At 47.0% G+C, this 13,171-nt stretch overlaps 2 protein-coding genes and 4 non-coding genes across 6 annotated transcripts; all 6 read right to left on the minus strand.

The window, feature by feature from the left end:
* Window positions 1–3,319: 3,319 nt before the first annotated feature.
* Window positions 3,320–4,510, minus strand: LOC146193684 (uncharacterized). The gene has a single exon (XM_084600119.1). The coding sequence runs from the start codon at window positions 4,508–4,510 to the stop codon at window positions 3,320–3,322; it is 1,191 nt and encodes a 396-aa protein (XP_084456245.1).
* Window positions 4,511–4,636: 126 nt separating this feature from the next.
* On the minus strand, window positions 4,637–4,760 carry TRNAL-CAA (transfer RNA leucine (anticodon CAA)). Its single transcript has 2 exons — window positions 4,723–4,760; window positions 4,637–4,682 (listed from the first exon to the last, which is right to left on the minus strand). It is a non-coding gene; the product is annotated as a tRNA-Leu (tRNA).
* Window positions 4,761–4,827: 67 nt separating this feature from the next.
* Window positions 4,828–4,951, minus strand: TRNAL-CAA (transfer RNA leucine (anticodon CAA)). Its single transcript has 2 exons — window positions 4,914–4,951; window positions 4,828–4,873 (listed from the first exon to the last, which is right to left on the minus strand). It is a non-coding gene; the product is annotated as a tRNA-Leu (tRNA).
* A 68-nt stretch (window positions 4,952–5,019) lies between these two features.
* TRNAL-CAA (transfer RNA leucine (anticodon CAA)) lies at window positions 5,020–5,143 on the minus strand. Its single transcript has 2 exons — window positions 5,106–5,143; window positions 5,020–5,065 (listed from the first exon to the last, which is right to left on the minus strand). It is a non-coding gene; the product is annotated as a tRNA-Leu (tRNA).
* Window positions 5,144–5,405: 262 nt separating this feature from the next.
* TRNAL-CAA (transfer RNA leucine (anticodon CAA)) lies at window positions 5,406–5,527 on the minus strand. The gene is made up of 2 exons: window positions 5,490–5,527; window positions 5,406–5,451 (listed from the first exon to the last, which is right to left on the minus strand). It is a non-coding gene; the product is annotated as a tRNA-Leu (tRNA).
* A 5,322-nt stretch (window positions 5,528–10,849) lies between these two features.
* On the minus strand, window positions 10,850–12,413 carry LOC146193689 (uncharacterized). The gene has a single exon (XM_084602806.1). The coding sequence runs from the start codon at window positions 12,367–12,369 to the stop codon at window positions 10,858–10,860; it is 1,512 nt and encodes a 503-aa protein (XP_084458932.1). The 5' UTR covers window positions 12,370–12,413; the 3' UTR covers window positions 10,850–10,857.
* Window positions 12,414–13,171: the final 758 nt, after the last annotated feature.

Below are 13,171 nucleotides of genomic sequence, written 5' to 3' on the forward strand. Positions count from 1 at the left end.
CCTTTTTAATAGTAAGCTGTAGCACGTCCCACAAAAAAACCGCATCGTGACAATCAAGGAAAATATGCTCTATGGATTCCAGCTTTTTGCAAATTAAACAGTCAGCAGACCAAGGCACAAAAAGGCCTTTGCTTTCCAGCCATGGCTTCACCGGAAGAGTGCCGGTATGCAATTGAAAAAAGAAAGATTTAGCGGACGATCTGATGGGCATTCTTTTCACACTTTTCAACACGTCCCGCTCCGGACCCAAAGCATATACAGCGCGATAAAGAGGCACAGGGAAAAAGGTTTGCAATAAATCTTTGTACAGCCGTTTTCGCGTAACAGTACACATGTACTCATTTGAAAATCTCGCCTTCACTATTTGGAAGGACGCGACAACTTCGCAAAGAAAAGCACTTAGAGCCATTGTGCCTGTAGACATAGTCGAAACTACAAATTCTGGCAGTGAATCCCGCAATCGCACTTGGATTACCGTTCTAAGAAAAACATCGCTTTGTTCGCGCAAAAAAAAGAACCTAGTTACAATCTGCTTGAAGTATAAATGAGACATCCCAGTCCACCATTATGCACCGTATGAAACAGATTGCATCGACTGGTACGCTCCCATGTTGAAGCCCACGCAAACGTGGCAAATACCCTATGCAGTTTTTGAACAGAGATTCTTGACATAGATAACACTTGTAGCATATAAAAAATTTTTGCAACTAGGAACATATTGCAAACGGTAGCTATTGCGAACATAGAAAAGTTATGTCCTCCCCATTTGTTTGTTTGGGTTTTCGCTTGCTCAACTTCACCGGGCCCAACATTCCTTGCTTTCACGGTAATGCTTTAGTGGCACACCAAGGTAATTGCCTGGCGTTATTGTCCATTGCATACTGGAGAACAGTTCAGGCGCGTATTGCCAGTTTCCGTGCCAAAATCCTAAACACTTTGCCCAACTAATTTGACTTCCACTTGCAGTGCAAAAAGCAGTGGCTTCTTTTACAACTTTCTGCACGCTCTCATGGTCAGTACAAAAAACCGCAATATCGTCCGCGTAAGCCAAAACCCGAACTTCACTTTGAAAAAACCTATAACCGCGTATGTTTAGCCTTGTAAGCAATCTTAAACAGAAAGGCTTAAGATAAAGCGCAAACAAAAGGGGAGACAGAGGACAGCCCTGCCTGCTGACGACTGAACAGGTATACGATCGGTTAAATGCTTATTCACGACCAGTCTCGCTGAACAGCACTCGTAAACCATTTTCACGCCCTTTGTAATCACGGAACCAGCATTGACATACTCTAAAACAGAGAACAAAGTTTCATGTACCGCTTTATCAAATGCTCTGTGGAGGTCTAATTGCATCATGGCTACGTGGTCATGCATCGCGTCACAACATTCGAGTACACTCCTTGCTGCGTGTATGTTAGCAAAAATGGTCCTTTCTTTTATACAGCATGTCTGATGTGGGCCTACAAGAGAAGTAATTACACGTTGGAGTCGTCGCCCTAATACTTTCATGTAAATTTTATAGTCAACATTCGTTAGACTTATAGGACGGTAAGACGCTACAGACTGAAGCTTAACTGGGTCATCTGTTTTCGGGATTAGTACAACGTGTGACATTCGAAAAGTCGGAGGAGGTACGTTCTTTTCGTAGCATTCACTAATAACTCTTTCCAGTAAAACAGCCATTTCAGTTGGAAAGGCCTTGTATATGGCAGCACCAAGACCGTCTGGTCCAGGTGACTTATTGGAATTTAACTCCCCGATAACGGCCTCAATTTTCTCGGCAGTAATACTTGCTTCAAGTGTCTGCGCCACTTCGTCTTCTACTCTTGGCATCAGCGACAGAAAGTCTTTTCTGAAGCGTTCAATGTTCGGTGTTTTCAGGCTAAAAAATTCGCTGTAAAATTCTACGAACGCCCATTCAATCGATTTTTTTTCCGAGGTAACTACGTTCTGATAGCAGATTTCTTTTATCTCTTTTGACACTCCGTACCTTTTTTCGTCACTAAGTGCCCTTTTCGTGGGCGTCTCTCCGAGCCACAGTTTTTCGCTGCGTGCCCTTATCACCGCACGGTGATACTTCTCTTCGTCCATCACCTCAAGTTTGGTTTTTATCTTTTTAATATCTTGGGCGAACAAGCCAGGCTGAACGCTTTCCATGCTAAGCATGTATTCAAGTGTGCTACGAAGTTCTTTTTCTTGTTCTCTTTCTTTACGTCGGAGAGTGCATGCTCGGTCAATAGCAGCTATCTTTATATCGCACTTAAACTGCTCCCATGCTTGTATAAAATTAGAGTCATTTTGTAACGTATGATTAATATATTCTTCAACTTTAGTGGTAAATTCTTCATCCAGCAGCAGTTTTTCATTAAATTTCCATAGCTCCCAATTGAACTTTGTTACCTTACTTTACATGCCTAGCGTAATTATTACGAGGGAGTGGTCACTAAAGCTCATGGGAAGTGTTTGATATTCCGAGCACAAGGGCACACAATCAATGGGAACATATATTCGGTCCAACCTTGCATGACAGCTACCTTGAAAGCGCGTGAACTTTGCTTGGCCTTCATGCGTCAGTATACAGCCAGCATCTTCAAGCTCTGCCTCACTAACAATGTCAATAAGTAACTCTGCACTCTTGTCACGAAGGACACGGTCTGTTGTTCTATCTTCCGGTCTACAGACACAGTTGAAGTCTCCAAGCAGGAGAACACGCCTCTCATGTATTAGGAAGGAATTCATATAGTGAAAAAACTCTTCGCGCTCGAACGTTCTAGTCGGCGCATAAACGCAGATCACTCTCCAGTCCAATCCAGAAAAACTGAAATCACATAACAATAGCCGTCCACTCTCACACGAGAACACAGACTGTACACACTCTATGCAATTTCGGATGAAAATGACACATCCCCCCGATCTTCCAACCGCATGACAAACGCAAACACTATATCTAGAACGATATATTTCAGCCATTTTCTCTGTTTGTTGTTCGCTTTCCATTTTGCTCTCTTGAACTGCTAGCACATCAATTTCATTTTCCAGCAGAATGCGGTTCAGCTGCAGTTGTCTCCGACGCGTTGACAGCCGTCTCACATTTAGCGTGGCTACGCGCAAGCTAGTGGTTAAATTGGTCGCCATCTCAAGAAATTATAAATCGCGAAAGATATATCACTCACATCGCTTTTGCAGAAAGACAGCATTGCGGTTGATCTGTTGAACGGGATGACCATTCTTCCTTTTTGGCGAGTCCGTCCGTCGTTCCAAGCGCTGCTCCCGATCATGGACCGGTCTTGTAACGTCTCGACCGGAAAGGGTACCCCCGCTATGGCGGAGGCACAGGTGACACAGCTCTCCGGTCTGGGGGCACGTTTGGCCTTGGCTTGAAGAACGCCCGGCGAAGGGGGGCCGCCTTCAGTGGAGGCTGTCCGTTGTCCGCTCCTCCTTGGGTTGATTCATCCTTGACGCTGTCTTCGTGCCCCCGCTTCACAGGCAACGTAGAAGCAGCCGGCATCTCAGCTTCAGTGTCCCCCTGTTCCTCACTGTGTTGCGTAGCCGAAGCTGGGCTTGCAGCACTGGCATTGCCGTCTTCTTTCGTGGATGTCTCGGTCCCAGCAACACTCGGCAACGGAACAATCACATCTGACTCACAGGGTTCTTTAAGGGCAGGGGTCTTCTCAAAGGATTCTTCTTTCAGCTCTGCATCCTCATTGGTTCCACTGCTAGTTTCCTCGGCGTCCACTGCGTCCATCAAGTGCTCGCCTGCCACTTCACTCGGCACCGGGCCTGCAACGTTGGCATACGTGCGCACACACTGGGACTCGTCATGGCCGTAGCGACGACACAGCCCGCAGCGCGGCACACGACACTCACAACGTATATGTCCTTTCCCTCGGCACCGGAGGCAAAGCGGGGCTCTGCCTGGGACGTGGACGAGTTCGACGTCCTCGGCGACCCGAAGCTGATGCGGCAGGTCCTCGATGGTAACGCCCACTTTTAGCTTCAGCGTGACCGTTCGAGTCGTTGAAGCCTTGTCGACACACCCTTGCACTTTCCACTTGTCTCTTGATATTTCCGTAACTTTTCCATAAGCCGCCAACGCCGCTCGCACATCATCGTCGTGCACGCCGTGAAGCAGCCAGAAAAGTTTCAACCTGATTCTTTGGTTACAGGGGTCAATGACCACGCATCGGTGTTCCTTAACTTCAAAAGCTTGAGCTTGCAAAATCTTCGCATTTGCCTCTTCACCTCTAAACGTTACCGCCCACACGTGATTCATTTGGTATGCCCCGAGGGCAACCACTTTCGGCAGCAGTGAAAGACGAGCGAGGGAGTCTCGAAAGTGCTCCACCCGGTACGGCCTGGCTTTTACGTCGCGGTGCAAAAAAACAGTATGCAAAACACTCGAACATGTAGGCAGATGCGGTAGAACCAGTTCATATTCCTTGGCAGGCCTTTCCGTGTTCCTGATGCCACGGCCCAGCTGGGCCGCTGAATCCGCTCCTTGGGAGCCCATTATAATCACGTCCGTCACGCTCGGTGGCCGGCAGTGGAATCCACTCGGCCATCCTGACACTGGCACCAGAGAGATTTCAAGTGAAGCACCATACTGCAAGCTCGAAATATACGAAGGAAGAAAATGTGTCAGAAGTGGAATTCGAACCCACGCCCACATTCGTGGACCAGAAGTTTCGTTTAGCCCACATACTAGTAGGCAAGGCACTTAACCTTGAGTCTGGCGCCTTAGACCACTCGGCCATCCTGACACTGGCACCAGAGAGATTTCAAGTGAGGCACCTACTGCATGCTCGAAATATACGAAGGAAAAAAATGTGTCAGAAGTGGGATTCGAACCCACGCCCACATTCGTGGACCAGAAGTCTCGTTTAGCCCACATACTAGTAGGCAAGGCATTTAACCTTGAGTCTGGCGCCTTAGACCTTTCGGCCATCCTGACACTGGCACCAGAGAGATTTCAAGTGAAGCACCATACTGCAAGCTCGAAATATACGAAGGAAAAAAATGTGTCAGAAGTGGGATTCGAACCCACGCCCACATTCGTGGACCAGAAGTCTCGTTTAGCCCACATGCTAGTAGGCAAGGCATTTAACCTTGAGTCTGGCGCCTTAGACCACTCGGCCATCCTGACACTGGCACCAGAGAGATTTCAAGTGAGGCACCATACTGCATGCTCGAAATATACGAAGGAAAAAAATGTGTCAGCAGTGGGATTCGAACCCACGTCAACATTCATGGACCAGAAGTCTCGTTTAGCCCACATACTAGTAGGCAAGGCATTTAACCTTGAGTCTGGCGCCTTAGACCACTTGGCCATCCTGACACTGGCACCAGATTGATTTCAAGTGAAGCACCATACTGCATGCTCGAAATATACGAAGGGAAAAAAGATGTGTCAGAAGTGGGATTCGAACCCACGCCCACATTAGTGGACCAGAAGTTTCGTTTAGCCCACATACTATAGGCAAGGATTTAACCTTGAGTCTGGCGCCTTAGACCACTCGGCGATCCTGACTTTTTTTTTTCTTTATTGCCGGTCCTCGGCTTTCACCAAACAAAGACAAAAAAACAAAATATGCACACAGTTATACAAGAAGCGAAATCCCCAAGAGAGGACCAGGCTTTGTCACATTAAAATTCTCTGAGTGTTGTCAAAGGCTCTAGCCTTGAGAGCCACTCAGTGACAGGATTCCGTATCTTCTGTATTTCTACAAACTTGCAGATGCTCTCTCGAAAATATATACGCGCTGGACGCGCTTCGGGGTCACAGTACTACCCGGCCATACGAGAGCGCCATATACTGTGGAGGCCCACCAGCATGAATAAATCGAACGGGATCCCACCCTCATCTCTTGTTGGCAAGTACCTAATTCCGTGTGAATGCAACGGGAGCTGTTTCTTCAAGGTCCTCTGTAGCACGTCCCAAAAATAAACCCCTTCCCAACAGTGCAAGAAAACATGGTCTATGGTCTCCAGTTGCTTGCAGATTAAGCAGTTTGGTCCCCACAGTAGAAACATCTCTTTTTCTTCCAAAAAAGATTTGACGGGTGAAGTTCCAGTGTGCACTTTAAAGAAAAAACTCTTGACTTCCGGCGATACATTCATTTTTTAACCCTTTGCAACACATTACCGCCGGGGCCTCCACAGTACAAGGCCCTGTACAACGGCACCGGAAAGATAACATCGCACACATCTCTGTACAACGTTTTCCTTGTTACGCTGCTCAAATATTTCTTTGAAAACCTAGTAGTTAAGAATCTGACGCTGGTTACTATCTCTCGGAAATAACCAAAAATGCCTTCTGTCATGCATTTTGTTGCAACTACATACTCTGGCAAGGCTCGCCCTAGCCTTACTTGGCACACTGTGCGCAGGAAAGGATCTTCAACATCACGGAAAAACAAAAATCTGTTTTCCAGTTGCCTCACAAATAAGTGCCTAGGCCTCCGTCTTTGACCCGTCTGAACAAGTTTGTCCGCATGCACCTTTCCCAGCTAGAGGCCCATACAAAAACCGCGAAAATTCGATGTACCTTTGTATGTTAATTCGCGAGCAGTGGAGCACTTGCATCACATACCACAGTTTACTAATAAAAAACAGGTTACACACAGTGGCTCTTGCAAACACGGATAAATGAGTACATTTCCACTTTTCTGCTTTTTCTTGTGTCTCTTGTGCCTGCCCCTTCCAATACTGTTCAGTATCCCTGTAAAATTCCAACGGGACTCCAAGGTACTTTACAGGGGTCGTACACCAGGTCACATTAGCGAAAGTGTGAGAAGTATCCGGCCATTCTCCGTGCCAGAACCCCACGCACTTTCCCCAGTTCACCTTGCTTCCCGTGACCAAACTAAATCTTTTAACACCTTCTACCGCACTGCTAATGCTATCCTTTGTGACACAGAAAATTGCTACATCATCTGCATATGCTAGGACTTTCACTTCCGCTTCATGCAGCCGAAAACCATGAACAGCATTATTCTGTATTATGTGCAAGAACAAAGTTTCAACATACATACAAAACAAGAGTGGACTGAGGGGGCAACCCTGACGCACCGAACGTTCCACGTTAATGGGGGCCCCCAATGGTTTATTAACAATTAACTTTGTAGTGCCGTGTCGGTACGCCATGGCCACACCCTCAGTGATAATAGAACCTACATTGATATGATCTAAGATAGAAAACAAAATCTCATGAGCAACACAGTCAAACGCTTTTTCAAGATCTAGCTGGAGAATTGCCACAGGTACCCCAGTGACGTCGCTACACTCCAGCACACACCTTGCCTTATGAATATTGTAAGCAATAGACCTGTTCTTTATGCCACATGTTTGATGAGGGCCAACAATTTCTTTAATAACGCTCTGAAGCCTCGCCGCCAAAACTTTCATGAATATTTTATAATCGACGTTCGTTAGTGAGATCGGCCTATATGCAGTAACCTGTCTGAGTTCTATAGGATCATCTGTTTCAGGGATGAGGACGGTATGGCCCGCACCGTAAGACGGGGGCAACTCCTTACGATCATAGGCATCATTAAACAGCAAAGTCAAAAGTGGGGCTAATTCCGTTTTAAACGCTTTGTAAAAAGCTGCACTTAACCCATCTGGGCCAGGAGACTTTCCCGAGTTCAAGTTCTCTATTGCTCGTTCAACTTCTTTTTCACTAATTCGCCTCTCCAAGCATTCCTTTCGGGATTCATCGAGCCTAGGCATAGCGCCGAGAAACTCGCCTTTAAATCTGTGCACGTCAACTTCATGTTGTGCGAACAACATCTGATAGTAATCAAAGAAAGCATGATGGATGCGATCGCTATCGGTCACTACCCCACCCGCTCCTTCGATCTAATGAATTTCGTTGCGTCGAGCGTGCACTTTTTCCATTCCTAAAGCCCGCTTAGTGGGAGTCTCCCCTGCAACCAATTCTTCCGCTCTCGCCCTCACTATCGCCCCTCGATATCGGTCTTCCTCGATAAGTTCAAGCTTTTGCTTTGTTTTCTTAATATCTTCCTTACCTATGCCGGGCGTTTTACATTCCTGCGCCAACAATTTTTCAAGTATATCTCTCAGCTGTTTTTCCTGTAATCTTACCTGGTGCTTTAGCAAAGTAGACCGCTCAATGGCCTTCATCTTAAATTCTTCTTTGGCTAGTACCCACTGGAGCCCGATTTCGTTTTGACACTAATTTACTATTTTGGTAATTTTTTCCGTCACATACTCAGTGAAAATTTGGTCTTTTAGCAGTTTACAATTTAATTAACACAGCTCCCATGAAAATCCACTGGCTCGCTTCCTTTTGCCTAGAGTGCATGTCACTGCACAGTGATCTGAAAAGGCCACTGTAAAACTCGGTATTTTTGACACTTTGGTATTAAGTCCAGTGACATGTAAATCCTGTCGAGGCGAGCATGACTAATACCTTGAAAGTGGGTGTATTGCACACTACGTTCACCGTCTAAACACTCCGCCACATCATCTAATGCATATTCATTTATCAGTCGTGACAATAAGTCTGTACTTCTGTCCCTGAAGGCTCGGGTGCTGCTTTTATCGCGAGCCGCCAGAACACAATTGAAATCGCCCATGAGCACTATCTGTTTCTCACTAGTGCAGTAATATTTCAGGCTCTCAAAAAAGGAACACCTATCCTCCAATTCATTAGGTGCATAAACAAAGATAACCCGCCATTCTATATTCTCAAAACCGAAATCACAAATCACGTATCGCCCTGTCTCTCCGGAAGCATAAGTCTGCACGTTAAGTCCAGGCAACATTTTTACAAGAAGGACGCACCCCGCAGAAGTTCCGACTGCATGGCTCACAACGGCATAATACTTCGACGTGAAGCGCTGCACCATGCTCCCGGTCTCTCCCTCGACTTTGGTCTCTTGAACGGCTAGCACATCGATGTCTCTGTCCGTTATAAGGCGCAATGCCTGGCTCTGCTTTTTCTTCGTTGCTAACCCTCTAACATTAAGCGTCCCGAATGCCAGAGAATATAGAATGAGGGGTTGGATCCATTTTAATATAGAGTGAAGAGACCGAGAGCATTTGCGCTAACCTTTCGCGTCTAGCACCCGGCTAGACGCCTTTGTTTCCGCCGCAGCCCTCCGGTGCGGCTGCATGGTCTTGCAGCGGCGGTGGCTTATCGCTGGCCCGCTTGTCCCCCAGAAAGTTCGCCTTCGGTCTGAGAGAGGACCGCCGGGACTGGACCGTTTTCGTAGGCGGCTCCTCAACGCTTGACACTGTTGTTTTGTCCTCTCCATCACCAGTCTGGGCGTGAGGCCGTTTGGCCGAGACATTGCCCGCACGAACATTGCACTGTTGCTCCTCGCTGCTCGTCGCGGCCATCATCCCGGGTTCCGTAGCTGCCAAAAAGCTATCTTCCTTCTCCTCAGTATCAGCCCAGGCCGCTGTCAAGTCTTTTTCTTCAGGTTAACTCTCTGACTCCCTTGACACGTTTGTGTTTCTGCTAGAAGTTCCAGAAGAGACAGTCACCGCTTCCGGCTTGCCTACTTCCTCGACTCCTTTCGCCGCTTCCTCCGCCTCTGATACGTCCATCTGGTGTTCGGCTATCTCCTCCCTCGATGCGAGCCCCGTGGCCACCGCATATGTACGGACACACTCACTGTCGACGTGGCCGTAACGCCTGCATTTCGAACACCGCGGCACCTCGCATTCACGTCTAACGTGACCGCTACCACGGCAGCGTAGGCACTGCATAGGCCGCCCAGGCACCACAACAAGGGCCAACTCACCGGCGACTCGCCGCTGGTGAGGTAGGTCATAGGTCTTAATACCGGGTTTCAGTTTCAGAACTGTTCTCGTTGTTGACCCCTTCTCTTTGACGCCTTGGACGCGCCACCGCTCCCGGGTCACCTCGGTTACGTTACCGAAAGCAGCAAAGGCCGTCCGGATGTCGTCGTCGGCCACACCGTGCAACATTCAGTGCAGCCGCAGCTTCACCTGTTGGTCCTCTGTGTCGATGATGATGCAGCGACGTCCCTTTACTCCTACTTGTTTCAACGCCACCAGCTTCTTCGTTGCTTCAGCGCTGCTGAGCGTGACAGCCCAAACGTGGTTAATCTGGTACGCCCCCAACGCCACAACATCGGGGTGCGCACCAACGTTGGCGAGGGCATCGCGAAAATCTTCCACTTTATACGGCCTATTGCGCACGTCGCCATGCAAAAACACGGTGTTTAAAACAACACGTCCTGTAGGCAGCGTCGGCAAAATCAACTCATAGTCCTTATCATCCGTATAAAGATTCCTGTTTCCGCTGCCGGCAAGGGCCGCTGTCGCCGCACTGCTGGAGCTCATGATTCTGCGACCGTCCCGCTCGGTGGCCGGAGTTAGAATGCCCTCGGCCATCCTGACACTGCCACCAGAGAAATTTCATGTGAAGCACCATACTGCATGCTCGAAATATACGAAGGAAAAAAAATGTGTCAGCAGTGGGATTCGAACCCACGCCCACATTCGTGGACCCGAAGTCTCGTTTAGCCCACATACTATAGGCAAGGATTTAGCCTTGAGTCTGGCGCCTTAGACCACTCGGCCATCCTGAAACTGGCACTAGAGAGATTTCAAGTGAAGCACCATACTACAAGCTCGAAATATACGAAGGAAAAAAATGTGTCAGCAGTGGGATTCGAACCCACGCCCACATTCGTGGACCAGAGGTCTCGTTTAGCCCACATACTATAGGCAAGGATTAAACCTTGAGTCTGGCGCCTTAGACCACTCAGCCATCCTATTTTTTTTTTTATTGCCTGCTTTATATATATACTGCAAATATATACAGATAAAACACGGTGACCATGCCGTGGTCAGCGTGAATGCTTAAAACTTCTTAAAATGAACAAGATCATCTAGGACGCCAATCCAGTCTGGAGGTTCTGGCAATGTACGGTAAACATCTCGTAAGTACAAAATGCTTTCAATGAAATTCTCCCTGACTGGACGGACGTTTACATCGGCGTGCCTAACAGCCATCCTTGTTCGCCATATGCTGTGGAGCCCCAGAACCATGATTAGATCATAAGGAATGTCTCCATCGTTTTCAATTGGTAGAAAACGGATTCCGTACGGTGTTATTGGTAGGTCTTTCTTTAGAGTCCTTTGCAAGATGTCCCAGTAGAAGACTGGATCCCAGCAATCAATAAATACATGATCTATTGTTTCTGGTTTCTTACATATTATACAGTTAGTTGTCCATGGAACGAATATTCCCTTTTCCTCTAACCAAGTCTTAACTGGGAGCGTGCCTGTATGAAGTTTAAAGAAGAAGGTTTTAATGCTGGGCTTAATATTCATCTTTTTAACTCTCTTTAAAACATCATTTCCTGGGCCTCCACAGTATATTGTTCGGTACCTGGGTGTTGGCAACATTGTATCCAGTAGGTCTCTGTACAGTTTTTTCCTTTGCACTGAACTTAAGTACTCAAGGGAAAATCGAGCCTTTAAGATTTGTACTGCAAGTACAACTTCTCGCCAAAACCCAGTTACTGCGCGTCCACCGTCATTGCATGATGAAACAATAAATTCAGGTAAGGCATTGCCTAAGTGCACTTGCATTACTGTGCGCAAAAAGTAGTCTTTCTGGTCCCGCAGAAAAATAAATCGCGACACAATTTGTCTTAAAAACAGGTGAGACAGGCCTAATCCACCATTACAAACAGAATGAAACAAATTCGTCCTACTAGTACGTTCCCAACTTGCCCCCCAAATGAAAACCGCGAACACTCTGTGAATTTTTTGCAGATTTGTGCGTTTCATGAACAAAAATTGGAGTACGAACCACACCTTGGATATCAAAAAAAGATTGCAGACAGTCGCGCGGGCAAACATGGACAAATTACGGCCTTGCCAGCCTTGCGCCTTTTCCCTGACCCTTTCTGTCTCTTGACGCCAGTACTGTTCGCTATCTTGATAGCTATCAAGTGGCATACCCAGATACTTCGTAGGCAACGATGTCCATCGCATGTTTGCAAACGTTTCCGGTCTTTCGTACCAGTTACCATGCCAAAAGCCAGCCGATTTTTCCCAGTTAATCTCACAGCCAGTTGCGGTGCAAAAACCGCCAGCAACCTCGACTGCCTCACTTACGCTTTGTCGGTTCACACAGAAAATGGCAATATCATCCGCGTACGCAAGTACTTTCACTTCAGATGCTTGTAGCTTGAATCCACGGATTCTTTCATTATTAATCAGGCTTAAACAAAAGGGCTCTAGATACAAGGCAAATAGAAGAGGGGACAATGGACATCCTTGCCTCACTGACGATCGCACGGCTATTGCGTCAGTAAGACTTTTATTTACAATAATACGGGTAGAGCACCCAGCGTATGCCATTTTGACTCCATCTACGATAACACTTCCGATATTTACATGCTCTAAAATGGTGAAAAGGATGTCATGTGAAACGTTGTCAAATGCTTTTGACAAGTCAAGCTGCATCATTGCTACATGTCTTCCGTCTGCATCGCAACACTCTAAAACGCATCTTGCTGTGTGTACATTCGTACAGATAGTGCGGCCCTTAATGCCGCACGTTTGGTGTGGACCTACCAACTGTTTAATGACACCTTGCACCCTCCTTGCCAACACTTTCATAAACAATTTATAATCCACATTTGTGAGGCTTATAGGCCGATAGGACTCCACCGATAGAAGTTTGACTGCGTCATCTGATTTAGGAATTAAGACAATATGTGAAGCTTTGAAAGATGGCGGCATTTGCTTAACATGGTATGCTTCCTTTATTACGCAGTACAATGCCCTGCTGGCTTCTGATTTGAATTTCTTGTAAAAAGCAGCCCCTAATCCGTCAGGACCGGGTGATTTTCCAGCGCTTATTTCTTCTATAGCCTGCTCAATTTCAAGTACACTGATTGGTTGCTCAAGCCTGGCTTTAACTTCATCCTCAAGCCTGGGCATGGTCTGCAAAAACTGACTTTCGAATTGTTCTTTCCTTTGCTTAGCCCGCCCAAGCAGCTCACTATAGTACTCTGCAAACGCTTCTTTGATAACCTCGCATTCTGTTGCAACTTCGTTATGGTGAAGTATCTTTTTAATTTTGTTTTTTTCCGCGTATCTTTTCTCGTCACCAAGTGAGCGCTTGTTCGGTGTCTCGCCAACCCATAATCGCTCTGCT

Source organism: Amblyomma maculatum, chromosome 4, assembly GCF_055883805.1.
Source record: "Amblyomma maculatum isolate TAMU_Amacu chromosome 4, ASM5588380v1, whole genome shotgun sequence".
Classification (NCBI taxonomy): domain Eukaryota; kingdom Metazoa; phylum Arthropoda; class Arachnida; order Ixodida; family Ixodidae; genus Amblyomma; species Amblyomma maculatum.

Excerpts from the sequence above, each read along its gene's own strand:
- LOC146193689 (XM_084602806.1), bottom strand. The coding sequence starts at position 12,369 with ATGGCATACGCTGGGTGCTCTACCCGTATTATTGTAAATAAAAGTCTT.
- LOC146193684 (XM_084600119.1), bottom strand. The coding sequence starts at position 4,510 with ATGGGCTCCCAAGGAGCGGATTCAGCGGCCCAGCTGGGCCGTGGCATC.